This window comes from Mesoplodon mirus (genome assembly GCF_964341445.2).
Source record: "Mesoplodon mirus genome assembly, chromosome: 18".
Taxonomy (NCBI): domain Eukaryota; kingdom Metazoa; phylum Chordata; class Mammalia; order Artiodactyla; family Ziphiidae; genus Mesoplodon; species Mesoplodon mirus.
Genome location: NC_138994.1, coordinates 47,728,249 through 47,744,995, shown reverse-complemented (window position 1 = coordinate 47,744,995; position 16,747 = coordinate 47,728,249). Strand labels below are relative to the sequence as shown.

General features: G+C 47.6%; 1 protein-coding gene across 6 annotated transcripts; it reads left to right on the top strand.

The window, feature by feature from the left end:
* The first annotated feature begins 2,628 nt into the window (after positions 1 to 2,628).
* ZNF232 (zinc finger protein 232) lies at positions 2,629 to 14,787 on the top strand. Of its 6 annotated transcripts, none has more exons than XM_082603352.1 (6): positions 2,629 to 3,114; positions 9,009 to 9,433; positions 10,291 to 10,369; positions 10,721 to 11,198; positions 11,472 to 11,598; positions 13,526 to 13,715. In XM_082603352.1, the coding sequence occupies exons 4-6, from the start codon at positions 10,779 to 10,781 to the stop codon at positions 13,561 to 13,563; spliced, it is 585 nt and encodes a 194-aa protein (XP_082459478.1). In that variant the 5' UTR covers positions 2,629 to 3,114; positions 9,009 to 9,433; positions 10,291 to 10,369; positions 10,721 to 10,778; the 3' UTR covers positions 13,564 to 13,715. The 6 variants fall into 6 exon arrangements, with proteins under 6 accessions (XP_082459478.1, XP_082459476.1, XP_082459473.1 ...); XM_082603350.1 differs by having other exon boundaries at positions 2,631 to 3,114; positions 9,108 to 9,433; positions 13,521 to 14,787; XM_082603347.1 differs by having other exon boundaries at positions 2,631 to 3,114; positions 13,521 to 14,787.
* The last annotated feature ends 1,960 nt before the right edge of the window (positions 14,788 to 16,747 follow it).

Below are 16,747 nucleotides of genomic sequence, written 5' to 3'. Positions count from 1 at the left end.
TGAGCCCGTGCTCCGCAACGGGAGAGGCCACAACAGTGAGAGGCCCGCGTACAGCAAAAAAAAAAAAAAGAGAATATGATCCCTTAAAGTTCAAAGCACTGGGGGGCTATGGCTTCCCCAGAGGGGCATCCTGAACAGTAGTGGGATGTCTTGAAGTGGAGAAGCCCATCCACACTATCCCTGAAAGCTGGCTGCTGGGGAATTCCCTGGCAGTCCAGTGGTTAAGACTCGGTGCTTTCACTGCCCTGGGCCCAGGTTCGATTCCTGGTTGGGGAACTAAGGTCTCCACAGGCCATGTGGTGCAGCCAAAATAAAAAGAAAGAAAGAAAGCTGGCTGCCTGCCTGTGGATGATGTGTGGCACAAGGGGTCCAGAAGCCTGCCTGCCCCCTTCACCTGCCTCAAAGGTTTAAGCTCTTTAGCAACTTCACATAAACTGAATAGTCTTTTTATATCATAATATCTTTAAATATATTTGAGATGCAAAAGGAATTCAAAATAGCTATCCTCAGTGATAACACTTGGATTAAAAATTAAAGATACTTAAATTTTTTGAGTTATCCCAGACTCTAACTATTCAAAACCTTTAGCTAACCAGAACATATTTGCATTCTATTTTTATAAAAGAAAGGAATTGGGAATTTATTCTGAAAAGACTTTCCCCGTCTCCTTTACCTGTATTTATAGTGCTGTACAGTGAGTGATGTTTTTTAGGATAAGCAGGATATTGAAAATGGACTTGAAGGTAATTTAATGCAGTGGTTTCCGACTTTTAAACACCAAAGCCCTCCTTTTTACTCCCTTGTGCCCTGTGTTTCAAAAGCTTTTGTTTGCCAAACTGCATTTATTAAAGAATAATTATTTTATTTTTTGCTATTCAAACTCATGTATAACCACTAATCATACTTCCGATTGGTATGACATAACCAGACTTAAGTATTAAAATTCCTGTCCAATTTGTAAACCTGAGTGCCACAGAATAAGATCTACCTGTTAGGGAGTAGCCTACACTGGAACTTTGGGAAAAGAGCCTGAAGGATGAAAATTTACCTTCATGAGACCTTAAAAAGCTAAAGAACTAAACTCAGGACTAAAGCTGAGAGAGCATCAAATCTCTTTGAGGAACAGGGGTGGTTGGAATGTGGGTTAAGCGTTTGCTCCATGTAAAGATTTCATAGGAAACAAGACTGCTACAATCTGGGGAGAGAGTGTGTGAATATAGTAGAGGAAGGGAATGTTACCCAATAATCTGCCAATTTAGTCCACTTTTCTTAATTTTTGATGCCCTTACTTACAGAAGCCACCATCTTCATCTCATGTTATTACCACAGCCTCCCTGCTTCCATTTCTGTACAGAGCAGCCTGAATGATCGTTCTTTAGAATAAATCTGATAGTGCCACCCCTCTCCAGACTTCTGCAGTGGTTTCCCACTAACCTGAGCCTGAAGTCCAGTCCTTAGCGGGGACACGTGTTCTGATCTGGCCCTATTCACCCACTCCTTCAGTAAATATTTATTGAGCTTCTAATATACCACAAGCACTGGGGGGTATGAAGAGCAGAAACAGACAACAGTCTCTGTCCTGCAGCTTATTTATAATAGCAGAGGAGAGATTAATTAGAATCTTTTTTTTTTTTTTTTTTTTTTTTTTTTTTTGCGGTACGCGGGCCTCTCCCTGTTGTGGCCTCTCCTGTTGCAGAGCACAGGCTCTGGACGTGCAGGCTCAGCGGCCATGGCTCACGGGCCTAGCCGCTCCGCGGCATGTGGGATCTTCCCGGACCGGGGCACGAACCCGTGTTCCCTGCATCGGCAGGCGGACTCTCAAACACTGCACCACCAGGGAAGCCCTAATTAGAATCTTAAGTTAAATGACAACCATTTTAAGTGGCACAAAGGAGAGGCATGATACTGCAGTGGGGACCTTTCTGCAAAGTGCTCACCTTTCTAAACCCAACATTTACCCCTGAACTATGTGCAGTTCCCCAAGGACCTAGACACTACCCTCTTGCCTTTCCACGAGCTGTTCCCTCTGCTAGCAGGGCTCTCTCCCTCCTTACCTCTAGCTCCACTATTTTTTAGTACTTCCTATGTGTTGGGTACTGTGACAAGGACTTACCACCAATTTCCTCTTGCATTCTTTGGCTCAGTCTTAATTGGTGGGTACTACTGTTATCCCCGTTTTCTAAACAGGAAATTAAGGTCAAGAAGGCAACGTAATTTGCCCAGAGACCCGAAACTAGTAAGTGAAGAAACTGGGATTCAAACCCACGACTGCCTGACTCCAAAGCCCATTTTCTTAGGCACTGAAGTACTGTGTCTCCCAACTCCTTCATGTTCACCTCATTCCCCCCGGTCGCCTTCCCTGACACACACCCAGTCGGAGTTGAGCGCTTCCACTCTGTTCCCACTGGCCACAGCCACCACAACACAGTAATTTTAACTTTCTAGTCGCCCCACTAGATAGAGCACACCCTCCACAAAGACCGGACCTGCATCTTTGCAAGCTCAGGGACGGGGGAGGAAACTACAGCTCACGTGGGCGGAAGTGGGGCATCCCCCACTCCCCGGGCTTGTCTAGGAAGACCGGAGGACTGTACTTGGTGGCCATCCGGTTCTTGCGCCTCGGGGGGTCGGGGCGAGGGGCGAGCTGGCCTGACCCCGAGCCTCACCTGGCTGGCCGCGGCTCCACCAACGACAAGTTGTTGGGGGGGGTGGGGACACAATGGCCGAAGCGGCGGAGGTAGCACCAAGTGATGGGGACACTGAGGGTGGCCCGGCGGCGAGGCCCCGCAGTGGCGGTGCGTGCGGCGCTGGGCTCCTGGGCTCAGGTCTCTGGCTCCGACGGTCTGGCCCAGCCGCCTGGGCCCCAGTCAGTCACGGTCTCATCCCGTGGTCTCCCGCTCGCAGCCCCAGCCCGCAGTTTTGAGGTCCTCCGGGCGGCCCACCCAGCCCGGGTAGGCAGGATGGCCCTTCCTGGCTCAGCGCCTCCAGGGCTGTTATCTACGGGAGCAGAGACCGTACGGGATGCGGCCAGGCCGGGTGCGCTGCCAGTCCACGCACAAGGCGGTCTCCGCGAGAACCGAGTGCAGGAGAGTGAAGGGAACCAGGTCATGCTGGGTAAGGAGCTTCTTCAGTGACTCCAAGAGTTATTTATGGGGACCTTGTGACCTTCGCAAAACGAAGTTTCTTCTGGGTTGAATGAGGGTCAGGGTGGTGGCTTCTTGGATTGGAACAAGCATCACAGACCTCTGAATCCCTCTGGGATACGGAACTGTCTCTGTTCCGTTTTGAACTATTATCTAGAAAGTCAGGCTCACTACGCCAGTGCTCGTCCCTCCCACCCCCACCCCCACCCCCAAAAAATGCCTCTAGCAAATAAAATGAGACATCCTGATGCCTTGCAGTTATTCCTGCACTCAACTAAAGTAAGTTAGATTTGGTACAGTAATAAACAGAATTAAAGGTTTCTGAACAGTGATTAACATGACGAAAGTGATGCATAACTAACAGCATTGTCCAGTCTGAACTGAAGCGGGAAAATCTTGGTGTCAAGATCATTAACCAAGTAACAAAATTTAAACTATCCATTATTTATTGAGCGCTAACTCTGCCAGGTGTCATTTTAAGCACGTTACATGTATTTAATCCTCACAAAACCTCTTTTAAATGTTATTACTGTCCACATTTGACAGATGAGGAAACAGAGGCACAGAAAGGTTAAGTAACTGAAGGTCACACCGCAAATAAATGGTAGAGGCAGACAAGGCAGCCTATGTCGAGAGACCATGTTCTTAATGACTATGCTCCAGTCTCTTATGGTAATCTACTGAAATCTGGAAAGCCATGAGTGGTGTCAGGGGGAAATTACAGGAATGGAAAGAATGACATTTTTTCCTGGAAAATTAACTGGATTTCATAGTAAGCGTATTAGTTTCCTAATTACCACAAACTGAGTGGCTTAAAACAACAGAAATTTATTCCCTCGCTGTTATGGAGGCTACAAGTCCAAAATCAAACTGTTGGCTGGGCCATGCTCCCTCTGAAGCCTCTAGGGAAGCATCCTTTCATGCCTCTTCCAACTTCTGGTAGCCCTAGGGGTTCCTTGGTTTGTGGCAGCATAATTCCAATATCTGCCTCCATCTTCATATGGTTGTCTTACTTCTGGTTCTCTGTCCAAATTTCCCTCTTCTTATAATGACACCAGTCATATTGGATTCAGGGCCCACCCTAATGACATCATCTTAACTTGATTACATCTGCAAAGACCCTATTTCCAAATAAGGTCACATCCATAGGTGCCAGGTAGACATGAATTTTAGGGGGACACCATTTAATGCAGCACAGTAGGGAAAAATTATTCAAGAATAATGTAAGATTAGGAGCTTGGGGCAGGGCATTAGCAGAGACAAGAATATTAGAAAAACATGTCAGTTTCAGAATTGTAAATTTAGAAATAATCTGGTTTCCAAGAGAAAATATTCACCATTTCATTTGGTTGTGAGATATAGATTTTGTCCAGGAAGTCCAGCTGGCTCTTTAGCTGGGCCTTACGCTCTGATCACCAGATTTCAGGGTCTGGTCCTACACTTTCCAGGTCCAGAAATTTTACTTTGTCAGTGTACCTATCCAGAATTATTCAGGCCAGGGAAATAGACTTACCCAAACCACAAGAAAGTGGTATAAAAAACAGGGGAGGGCCTCCCTGGTGGCGCAGTGGTTGGGAGTCCGCCTGCCGATGCAGGGGATACGGGTTCGTGCCCCGGTTTGGGAGGATCCCATATGCCGCGGAGCGGCTGGGCCCGTGAGCCATGGCCGCTGAGCCTGCGCGTCCGGAGCCTGTGCTCCGCAACGGGAGAGGCCGCGGCAGTGAGAGGCCCGCGTACGGAAAAAAAAAAAAAAAAAAAAAAAAAAAAAACAGGGGAAAATACAACTGCCTGATCAGAAATTGAGCAGGCTGTCAACACATTTTCTATCTAGGAAAACCTATAGAGGAAGGTAAATTCTAATCAGAAGTTTGCTTAGGGCTTTCCTGGTGGCGCAGTGGTTGGGAATCCACCTGCCAAAGCAGGGGACACGGGTTTGAGCCCTGGTCCAGGAAGATCCCACGTGCCACGGAGCAACTAAGCCCATGTGCCACAACTACTGAGCCTGTGCTCTAGAGCCCGTGAGCCACAACTACTGAGCCCACACGCCACAGCTGCTGAAGCCCCTGTGCTTAGAACCCGTGCTCGGCAACAAGAGAAGTCACCCAATGAGAGGCTCACACACCACAACGAAGAGTAGCCCCCGCTTGCCGCAACTAGAGAAAAGCCCGCACGCAGCAACAAAGACCCAAGGCAGCCAAAAAAAAAAAAGAAGTTTGCTTAGTGGGCATGGAAGCAAAGCAAGGGCATTGTCAGGTAATATTAATGCAGATGTCATCCTGTTCTGATCACTTGGTATATCTACGTGCTCTTGGGAGGAGGGCAGGTGTCTACCAAGGGGACAGAGAATACCCCCATCAGCTGGAGTGAGCACCCTCCCCTGAACCAGTGCTGGAGGCACAGGCACATTTTTGCTCTCTGAGTCCATCTTTTCTAGATGTAGAAACCTAGTGTTTCTTCATGTCGGGTTTAAGACAATTAAGTTCCCCTGTCTTGATTATTATAATCATACTCCATCCAGTGCTCCTCTGAAACCAGGTCCTGGTAACCGTGATTGGACTTAGGAATTCCAGGATTTCCTTACCTCTTTGAGTTATTTCTACATGTGGATAATTTCAGCCATTATATGTTGATACTTGCTGGTTTATTATTAAAGAGTAATCTCTTCCAAGTTCTATTGGCATCTTTACTTTGCTCCTTTGAAGGGATAGCAAGCCCACCCATCCTTCCTTTACCTCCACTACCCTCTATACTTCCCTACAGACTTATGTAATCCGGCACAGTGCTGTGTTCTTACTGGGCCCAGAGACAGCCTCTGCATTTAAAGTGGTGCTTTGCGGCAATTACTTTTCAGTCCTTCATGGCTGACAGTTGAGATAAAACTACTTGCCATTCTTCTCCCTATTTATTGGGTATATCCACTAAATGGCCAAGAAGATGAAACTGTAACTAAGGGTCTCACCTCTCAGGCAAAAATATGTCATAAACAACTCTTGAAGTATCAAGGCTGCTCACCATGATCCACCTAACTGCCTTTCTCACCTCCAGAGGTGGGCTCCCAGCAACCAAGTTTATCCTGTGTGATACCCCCAGCCCCTACCACCACCAATTACAGTCAAAGTCAACACTTGACCTAAACTGGGACAACTGATTCTCTTTTCTAAGATTTTGGAAGTGGAACTAAAGAAATCTAGTTAATACAGGGCTGGTCTTTTGCATAAAGGAAATTTTAAGATCCAGGAGCTAAGGTACTAAAGGAAAAAGACAGTTTGCCGAGAGAACGATGTGGACTCAAAGTCTGATTCAGTAGCTTTCCCGTGTGTTTCTCTCCTGATCCCCTGCGGCATTCAGAGTCCCCACCGCTTAAACTAACGTTTTCTTTAAACACAGGCAACGTGTCTGACAGGTTCTGGCACACACTCAATTCTTTAAAGGAAAATGCCTTGTCGCTTTTTTTTTTTTTACATTGTTCATTGTAAGAAAAATTCAAACACTGAAGCATGACTTGTTTGAATGAACAAACCAAAGTCCTTTGTTTCTCCAGTCTCACAGCTTACAGGAAGCCATTATTACATTGTAAATCTTTTATGCATGTTCTTTTTTCTTCACACTCCCTACACATTTAGCTTTTTGAAAGCAGGGAACTACGTTTTTGTATCCCCTCTCCTCCAACCCAGACCTAGATTTACATATATATTTTTGTTCAATAAATGTTTGAATGAATGTCCAAGTTTATAATTTTCTAGTTTTGTGGCAGTTGTTGAAAACTATAGTCATCACAGGAGCACAGTATGTGTAATTTCCTTTCTTTTCTTTCCATTCCAGATATAACCATAAACTAGTCACTGCAGAAAAAATTTCAGGTTAAATTATATTTTGCTTGCTTAGTCAAAGTATCCATTTATTTCAAATTAAACTTGGTGACTGGTTTCTAGTTGAGTGTTTTTGTTGTTTTGGCTGTGCAGCGCAGCTTGTGGGATCTTAGTTCCCTGACCAGGGATCCAACCCGGGCCCGGAAGTGAAAGTGCCACAGTTCTAACCACTGGACCTCCAGGGAATTCCCTCTAGTTAAGTATTTTAATGATTCCCATTTGAAATTCAGTTGTTTGCCAGAAAGTGGTGCTTCGTGTTACATCTAAATGTAATTGCTCTCTAGCACTTTCTTGGGGTCTTCTTACCCACCCCCTGCCACCCCCAGTCAGGGTTGTTTTATATACATTTGGCTGGTGCACACAATTTTGGTAATTATATTTTGCCAGAAGACCATCCATTTCATCTAGGTTTTCCAGTATCCTACCCTAAAGTCCTACCCTGATGAAATGGTCTCTAATTCTTTTCATCTCTTCTGATTCTATGGTTATGTTCTATTTCTCATTCCCATTCTGCTTAATCTTTCTTTTTCTTAATAAGGCTCTAAACAAGTTTATCGGCTTTATTGTTCATTTCAAAGAAATTAGCATTTGAATTTATCTCTTTTTAATTTTTCCATGGTTTTTTTTTTAATATTTATTTACTTATTTATTTGGCTGCACTGGGTCTTAGTTGCGGCACGCAGAATCTTCGTTGCAGCATGCAGGATCTTTTTTTTTAGTTGCAGCACGCGGGATTTTTAGTTGCAGTGTGCGAACTCTTAGTTGCAGCATGTGGGATCTAGTGCCCCTGCATTGGGAGCGTGGAGTCTTAGCCACTGTGCCACCAGGGAATTCCCCATTAATTAGTTTTTATCTTTACTGATTCACCCTTCTTTGCTTCTTTGGGTTTATTTTACTATGATTTTAAAGTTTCTTGGGACTTCCCTGGTGGCACAGTGGTTAAGAATCCGCCTGCCACGGGTTCGAGCCCTGGTCTGGGAAGATCCCACTGGCCGCGGAGCAACTAAGCCCGTGTGCCACAACTACTAAGCCTGCACTCTAGAGCCCGCGAGACACAACTACTGAAGCCCGCGCACCTAGAGCCCGTGCTCTGCAACAAGAGAAGCCACCACAATAAGAAGCCCATAATGCACTGCGATGAAGAGTAGCCCCCTGGGCCTCCCTGGTGGCGCAGTGGTTGAGAGTCCGCCTGCCGATGCAGGGGATGCGGGCTCGTGCCCCGGTCTGGGAGGATCCCATGTGCCGCGGAGCGGCTGGGCCCGTGAGCCATGGCCGCTGGGCCTGCGCGTCTGGAGCCTGTGCTCCGCAACGGGAGAGGCCACAGCAGTGGGAGGCCCGCATACCGCAAAAAAAAAAAAAAAAAAAAAAAAAAAAGAGTAGCCCCCTGCTCGCTGCAACTAGAAAAAGCCCGGGAGCAGCAACAAAGACCCAACACAGTCAAAAATAAATAAAAATAAATTAATTAATCTTTAAAAAAAAGAAAATTCAGCTTAAAAAAATAAAGTTTCTTAAGGTGACTTAAATTGTTTTATATCTATTTTCATTAACAAGTGAGGTAGTTAAGGTTATACATTTTCAAGCATGGCTGTTGCTAGGTCCTATAGATTTTACCACGAAGTGTTCTGTTTATTGCCTGTCCCTAAACAGCTAATGAATTGTCCAAATTCTTATCTCAGGCTTTCCTGATCCCCCCTGCAGAATTCAAGAGTTTGTAATTTCGCTTTTGATTCCCTCTTTTGATCCAGTTGGATTCTTTTCTTTCTGATTTTTACTAGTTTGCCCAAGTTCTAGTGCATCCTATTTTTTCCCTTGTTAATTTGGACGTTCTACTGTACTTTTCCATTCTCATAATGGTTACCTTCCCTAGAACTCATAATCAGACGCATGTTTCTCTCATTATTGGAAAAGAAGATGGCAGTGATTTCCTCTATCAACAAGTCCTTTTTCCCTTACCCCAGTAAACTGCAACCTTACATTTCTTTTTACTCCTCCGCAGGAATTGTTTTTTATTTACTAACGGACACGCATAGGCCGGTGGTTGGGAATATTTTCTCCCTGGGGGTAACTTCCTCCTCAGCTGTGACCCTCTAATCAGATCTGGGAAGATGTAACTAGAAAACAGAACGTAGAGGAGGAAACGCTGCAAAGAGGCCACGCACAGGCTGGAGTTTCCCTGCCGTTTAAATCGGCTTGGACGGCCCCTGGACCTACAACTGAACAGAAAAGCGAGGCCCTCCAGCCATTAAGCCAAAAGGCCCGCTCACGCCGGCCCCGCTCCCCTGTCCAAGGACTGCGATTCCCAGAGCCCTCCGCGACCGGAGGGGCCGCGGCCGCGGGTGCGCAGGCGCACACCTGCCCCCGCGGGTGGGCTGGAAGCGCGCCCCGCAGAAGTGGTCAGATGGGAGCTCCGGGTCCTGCGAGGTGAGTCTTAGCGGCGGCGCCCCTGGTGTCGCTCTTTGGCCCGCGCTGCTATGGCCAGTCCCGGAAGGCAGCGGCGGTTTCTACAGTGAGCACACCCCGCAGGCAGCCCTGTGAGGAGCCGAGGCCAGACCGCGCGGAACGCGGTCTGGGTCCCCACGGTTCCCGCGCCCGGTTGCACGGATTACGTCACGTGTTGTGGAGGGCGGTGGCTGGCCCGGTGCGCCTCTTCTCTTCTCTGGAGATCCCAGGGATTAAAGTGAAGGGTGGGGAATTGTAACTGGTATGGAGGACAGCCCCCTCCCCAGGCGATCGGGCGGTCCCCTGCCCAGTCCCGTGCGCAGGAGTTCAGCTGGGCGCTGGCGCCGCCGGAGCATCACCCCGAGAAACAGCCTTCTGCGCTCGTCTTCCGCGCTTCCTTTGTCCTCGGCCAGCGCCCCTGTTTGTGTGCCTTTAATGGCCTCTGGGTGCGTCCCACCTCCTTCCCTTTAGACTTTCCTGACGCTGGACACCTTACCCGAGACCACGTCTTGCCCATAGCAGCCGCATCTCAGGACCCTGCTACAGATCCTGGGCGTTTGCATAAGATTGCCTCAGGGGCTTCCCTGGTGGCGCAGTGGTTGAGAGTCCCCCTGCCGATGCAGGGGACACGGGTTCGTGCCCCGGTCCGGGAGGATCCCACATGCCGCGGAGCGGCTGGGCCCGTGAGCCATGGCCGCTGGGCCTGCGTGTCCGGAGCCTGTGCTCCGCAACGGGAGAGGCCACAACAGTGAGAGGCCCGCGTACCACCACCCCCCCCCAAAAAAAAAAAGATTGCCTCATAGGAAATTTAAATTTTTCTTTTGTTGTGGCCACTACAGAAACTTGAGAAAGAGTGGTGTGGCCATCTGGGAGGAGGCTGCCTCTTCAATACCTCTGAGAGTCAGTGATTGAAAACAGGCAAGTTACCTTGCACTGAAAAGTTTCTCAGCTCTGAGCTCTGGAAACTTGGGTTTTGCTTAAGACTTGTTTCTTCCAGTGGGATCCTGGAACACTTTTTTTTCTCCTGCTGTTTTCTCCTGCTATAGCATTTATCTAGTTGTATTATCTAGTGTAGCAAACTCTTTATATATCTGTCTACCAGATTGTAAGCATCTCAAAGGCAATGACTCTTACTGGAATAGGAATCTGGAGAGGAATGGAGAAAAAAGTATTAAAGGGTATAGTACAGGGTTTGGCTCTTGGTAGAAGCTGAGTGTGTGTTAATGAATTAAAAAAAAAAAAAAAGAATGACTTCTACATATGTTACAGGGTGCCCCTGAAAGACTCCTGCTAGTATGGGCCTTCTACAGAGCCAGTCCAGGCTAGGATGGCTGGATCATTAACAGCAGCTGAAACTCTGGCCCTTCAGGATACACAGGATCAAGAGAAGATTATGATGATGGAGCCAAAGGAAGAGGAACAGCCTTGGGAGTATGAGACCAGGCTACATGGGAACCACTCTCCCAGTCAGGAGATCTTCCGCCAGCGCTTCAGGCAGCTCTGCTACCAGGAGACTCCTGGTCCCCGGGAGGCCCTGAGCCGACTAAGGGTACTCTGCTGTGAGTGGCTAAGGCCCGAGAGGCACACCAAGGAGCAGATCCTGGAGTTACTGGTGCTGGAACAATTCCTGACCATCCTACCGGAGAAGCTCCAGTCCTGGGTGCGGGGACATCACCCTAAGAGTGGAGAGGAGGCTGTGACTGTGCTGGAGGATTTAGAGAAAGGACTTGATGAACCAGGACTGCAGGTGGGAAGGGGAACATACGATCTGTTGTGGGAGCCAGATCAATGACCTTCAGGCTGGACAGAGGGGCAGCAGTAGGGGGAGTTGCCAAGTTCAAAACTCTCTTGGGCCAGGCAGAGCAGTGAGTGTGTGTTTCTGTGTGTTTTTTCTGCCCTCAAGTCCTGAATAAGACTCTAGCTCCTCTTCCTGCCCCTGTGCTGACTCTGAGGAGGCTCTTTAAAGTCTCCTTGGAAGCTTTGGCTCCACAGAAACCGAGTGGTGCCTGATCACCTCCAGGTCCCAGGCCCGGCACACGGACCTGAACAGGAAGAGCCGTGGGAGGAGAAGGAACCTGTGGGAGCAGCCCAGGAGAAACCAAGCATCCAGCTCCAGCCTAAGGAGACCCAGCCTTTCCCAGAGCGCGGTGAGGAGCAGGATTCTGTGGGGAGGGAGAGGAGGAGGAGAGAGTATAAGGGGCACGGAGTAGGTGGTCAAAAGTTGCTATCATCATCTTGGCCTTACTATTATTCTTACCTCTTAGGTGAGAGACTTAGCCTGTTTCATCACTCACAAAATTAGGAATAACGATAACCTACCTCATGTAGTAGCTGTAAGGATTAAATTTCAATCATATCTGGCTGTAAAGCCGCACCAGCATCTCTGGGCTTTAGAGAGCCCTAAAACAGGACCAGAAAATACTTCATTCACTTCCTGCCTCATCATCTCCACTGACCTGGGCTACAGGCCAGCCTGGAAATCTTTTATTGTTTAACTTTCTCATAACTCCCAAAACATACTTTTTTTGGGGGGGGGTTGTTTTTTTTGTGTGTGTTTTTTTTGTTTTGTTTTTTGCGGTACGCGGGCCTCTCATTGTTGTGGCCTCTCCCGTTGCGGAGCACAGGCTCCGGACGCGCAGGCTCAGCGGCCATGGCTCACGGGCCCAGCCGCTCCGCGGCATGTGGGATCTTCCCTGACCGGGGCACGAACCCGTGTCCCCTGCATCGGCAGGCGGACTCTCAACCACTGCGCCACCAGGGAAGCCCCAAAACATACTTTTTAAGCCGTAACACACTCCGCGTGAGACACAGCCTGTCATCACCTTTATCTACCACCTGCCCCCCACCTAAAAGCCCTATTTGATATTCTCTTACGTCTATACTTCTGCCCTTCAGAGTCACCACAAAAACTTCCTTTCCGGCCTGCCTTCATCCCCACAAACATCCTCTCCTCTCTCCTACGGCAAACTCTAGAGTGAGAGCCTCAGGACCACGCACTGTCCTTGCTGAGTGCTGTATAACCTCACGAACCATCGGGAACGTGACATGAATATGTTGCTAATCAAGAAGACTCTATTTAAATATTTCGTTTTACACCATAACCCCACCACCACCAGACAAAAGCATATGAAAATTCAAATTCTTGTTAGCAACAAAATGGGAAAAACTAGAAATGGAGATTAATCTTAGTGTCTGCTCCATAAGTATATTTTTATTTCCCAGCACTTCCTTGCCTTTCTTGCAGAGTTCTCCTTGTCTCCCTTACTTCTGTTTTGTAAGTCTCTCTTCAAAGCTAACTACTGTTTGACTTTTTTTTTCAGCAAGCATGTTTCAGATTTCTTTAACCACAAGCATTTAACCTGAAAAAAAAATGTATTTTTAAAGTCTTGCATTACCTTATAGAAATTGCTTTTTGTCCTCTTTAGACTACAGAAAGCATTGCAATTAAAACACAAAAAGCGTTAGAGACGTTTTAAAAACCAAAACGCAAAGCACTCTTCTCTTCGTTTTTTAAGGAGCAGGTCAAAGGGAAAGGCAGAAAGCACCAAGAAGGCAGTCGTCCCTTCAGTAAAGGAGCCAGCTGCTTGGGGATCCTTTTCTGTGGCTAGAGATTTGTGGGGCAGGGAATGACTGGGAAGAGGTGAAGGTCACGGAGTCAGGAGGAGCAGGGTCTTAGCACGTTTAGGAATATCCCTGTTCCCTCAACCTGTGATTCTCATTTTTCCCTTCCCACACAACATCACTTCCCAGTTTCTTGAAAATATTATTTTTGCTCATATTTTTTAAGAGTAAATCCTAAAAAAGAAGGTTCTGCCTTGAAATTTATTTTTCAAATAACATTTTTGCAGTGTTCCTTTAAGGAAAATTTAGAAAAAACAGATAAGGGGGAGGGGGAAGAAAAAAGGAGAAACCTTCTCCCCTACACAATCCCATCAGCAACAGATGACCAATGTTCATATTTAAATGACTTTCCTTCTGAATTCTGTCGTGTGTGTATATTGAATCTTTTTTAAGCTTTTATTTTCATGCCAGAAATCCTAATCCAAGTGTCATTTCTCCATACATCCAGAACAGGTATATTTACATTTTCCATCAGTTGTTGCAGAAGATGATGCAGAGCCCAAGGACAAAGGGTCGTTGCCAGAACCACCCATTACTGACGTGGAATCACAGGTGCTCAGAGGAAAACTCACCCCCAGCACCTCTACATTTGAAGCTGCCTCTGAAGTTGAGGCCCCTTTAGAGCAGCAGCAGAGAAATCTCAAAGGGGAAAGACTGAAGCAGTCCCCCGCTCAGGGGAAAAGCTTCAGGCAGATGGTTGTCACCCTTAAGACAACTCCCACAGGGAAGAAAGACCATGAATGCAGTGAATGTGGTAAAGCCTTCATTTATAACTCACACCTTATAATCCACCAGAGAATCCATTCTGGAGAGAAACCCTATGAGTGCAGTGACTGTGGGAAAACTTTCAACCAGAGCTCAAACCTTATTCAGCATCAGAGGATTCATACAGGAGAGAAACCCTACGAGTGTCATGGGTGTGGGAAGTCCTTCAGGTGGAGTGTGCTCATCTTGTTCAGCATCAGAGGGTACATGCAGGGGAGGAGCCCTACAAGTGTAATGAGTGTGGGAAGGCCTTCCGTCAAAGCTCATATCTAAGTCAGCATCTGAGAATCCACGGTGGAGAGAAACCTTTCCTATGTAAAGAATGTGGGAAGGCCTACAGATGGAGTTCTGAGCTTATCAGACATCAGAGAGTTCATGCCAGAAAAGAGCCTTCCCAATGGACTGTGGGTGAGAAAGCCTCCAGACAGAACTGTACTTTTGTCTAATCGGTTTTAGGACTATATTCTATAAAAGTTATAAGCACCTTAAGATTTTTCCTGTGTCTTTCTTGATTTAGGAAAAAATGTTTACCTAGTCCCACCTGCAGCTCATCGCTTCACACCCTCTGTTTGAGATGACTGTATCAAATAGCATGCCTTTGGCTGCGAGTAACAGCCAAGACGCCGACTTCATTAGGGTTCTGGCCCTGGCACAGAGCAGCTGTGCAGGCAGTGGCCATCCTATATTAGTATTATTGTGAATGGGCCTTTGGTCCTGGCCCTTCCTCAGCCCCATACTGAGCTAGTTCTTGGGACAGGGTCACATCTACAAGTGTCCAGGCATGAGACAGAAACCACACTTGTTCTTTGAGCAGGGAACGTTTAATACAAAGAAGTGCTAGCTAGTAAAGGGGGATTATCTGTTAAAGGAGGTAACGAGATCTTAATATAGGAATAGCAGCATGGGGAACAGCTACTACCTCTAGGACTGAGGGAGAGCACCAGAGGAAGAAGCAGACCTAGGAGAGCCAACCCTCCCCCGCACCCCCAGCCCAAGACTGGACAGGTGAAATTCAGGCCTGACTGGACAGGGGTATGGCTGCCCCAGGGGTATGTGCGAGCTGGTCTGTATGGGCTTGCAACAGCCAGTTCTGCACTTCTTTTCACCAGCCTGCATTGAAATTGGTCATGGTGAGAGTATTCATGCCATGGAAGTCAGGAAACGCTACAAATCAGGGCTTTTCTTTTTTAACTAGTTGTTAAATATTGACACTGGCTGGTGAAGTTCATCAAGGCGCTGCAGGTCAGAGCAGGAAGCCACTGGTCGAGGTGCCCGCAAACTCACCAGAGGACGGGTGCTGCACTGTAAGGACAAGAAGGAAAACTACCAGGGCAAGCCCCTTCCTCTTTGCTTTGTCCCTCCAGTGCCCTTTACTGGCAAAGCCTGACACTGTGCCAGCTGGCAAAGGGGAGATGTCGACAGGTCCAGCTCCAGTCTCATAGAGTACGGCAGGGGACGGCAGACTTGGAGTGAGGAGGTGATTACTTGCTAACTGGCCCATGTTATAAGCTCCTTTCCACCTCAGGACCTCTGTCCTCATTCTCCATTCCCTAACTCCATGCTCTCCTCCCAGATAGTTACATAAGTCACATTTTACTTTGTCTAGATCTCCACTTCAGTGTCACCTCTTGAGAGAGGCCTTCCCTGACTCTGAGATACAAGTTTTATTTCTCACATAAATGTCCAGACATAAGCAGGTGGTCAGCAAACAGCCCACAGGCCAAATCCATCCTGCGGCCTGTTTTTTTAAAGCCCACAAGCTAAGGATAGTTTTAACATTTTTTTAAGTGTAAAAAGCGGGAAAAAAGAGTAAGTGACAGACTGTGGCTCACAAAGCCTAAAATATTTACTTCTGGCCCCTTACGGGAAATTTTTTTCAAGCCCTGGTCTAAGGAACAGCTCAGTTTAATCTCACCAGGTACGTCAGGGACCCACTGGGCTCCTCTGTCCCCTAGACTAGGATGTGTTTGTCTGCATGGTTGATGCTGGATCATTACCGTATCCACATTCCATCTCCCAGGAAGAGTGAAGTAATGGTCTCAAGGACAGGCAATTTCCTTTTCAGCAGGTGTCACAGAAGGTGACCCAATCCTTTGATGAAGATTCAACTACACAGCCACATCTACCTACCAAGGAGGCTGGAAAACACCTCTAGCAGGGTGACAATCTACCCAATTAAAACTGGAGAAGGGGCTTCCCTGGTGGTGCAGTGGTTGAGTCCGCCTGCCGATGCAGGGGACGTGGGTTCGTGCCCCGGTCCAGGAAGATCCCACATGCCGTGGAGCAGCTGGGCCCGTGAGCCATGACCGCTGAACCTGCGCGTCCGGAGCCTGTGCCCCGCAACTGGAGAGGCCACAACAGTGAGAGGCCTGCGTACCGCAAAAAAAAAAAAAAAAAACTGGAGAAGGAGAGAACAAATTTGGGAAGACCATGAGCAGGGCTCCACCCCATGGAACATCTCCCCACTTCTGCAGCCTGGTGCTGCGGACTGACTGGGGAAGGAAAGTCCTGGTCCCTGAAAGGGCAGAGCAGGATCTGGGAAGCAGAGGATGTGGTCAAGACGTCAAGGGTATGGATTAGAGCTCTAGTCTTGGTGGTGGTCACTCCAGAAATAGCCATCATTTTGACTGCAGCACCCTGTATTCGTCACTAAGAAGAGCTGAAACCAGAATATTTTGTAGGCAAAATGTTGACCTGAGGCCTTCTCTTTTGACCTCATTAGTGCAAAAGAAGCTATTCCAACAGCAGGGGTTCTGTATACTCAGTTCGGTTATATTACAGTAACTAGTTCTGTATCCAAGAGGGGCTCCTGGGAGTTAAAGGTGCCATACTGGTCCAATCATAATCTGTTCGTGTTTCTATGTATGAGTGCCCTGCTCACATGTGCATTTTGGAATTCACCGATAGCAG

What these genes read in the sequence shown, in the direction of transcription:
- ZNF232 (XM_082603350.1), top strand. Translation starts at nt 10,779, where the DNA reads ATGGCTGGATCATTAACAGCAGCTGAAACTCTGGCCCTTCAGGATACA. An exon ending in TTGATGAACCAGGACTGCAG is followed by an intron (nt 11,199 to 11,471) that starts GTGGGAAGGGGA and finishes GATCACCTCCAG; the next exon opens with GTCCCAGGCCCGGCACACGG. An exon ending in CCAGCCTTTCCCAGAGCGCG is followed by an intron (nt 11,599 to 13,520) that starts GTGAGGAGCAGG and finishes CCATACATCCAG; the next exon opens with AACAGGTATATTTACATTTT.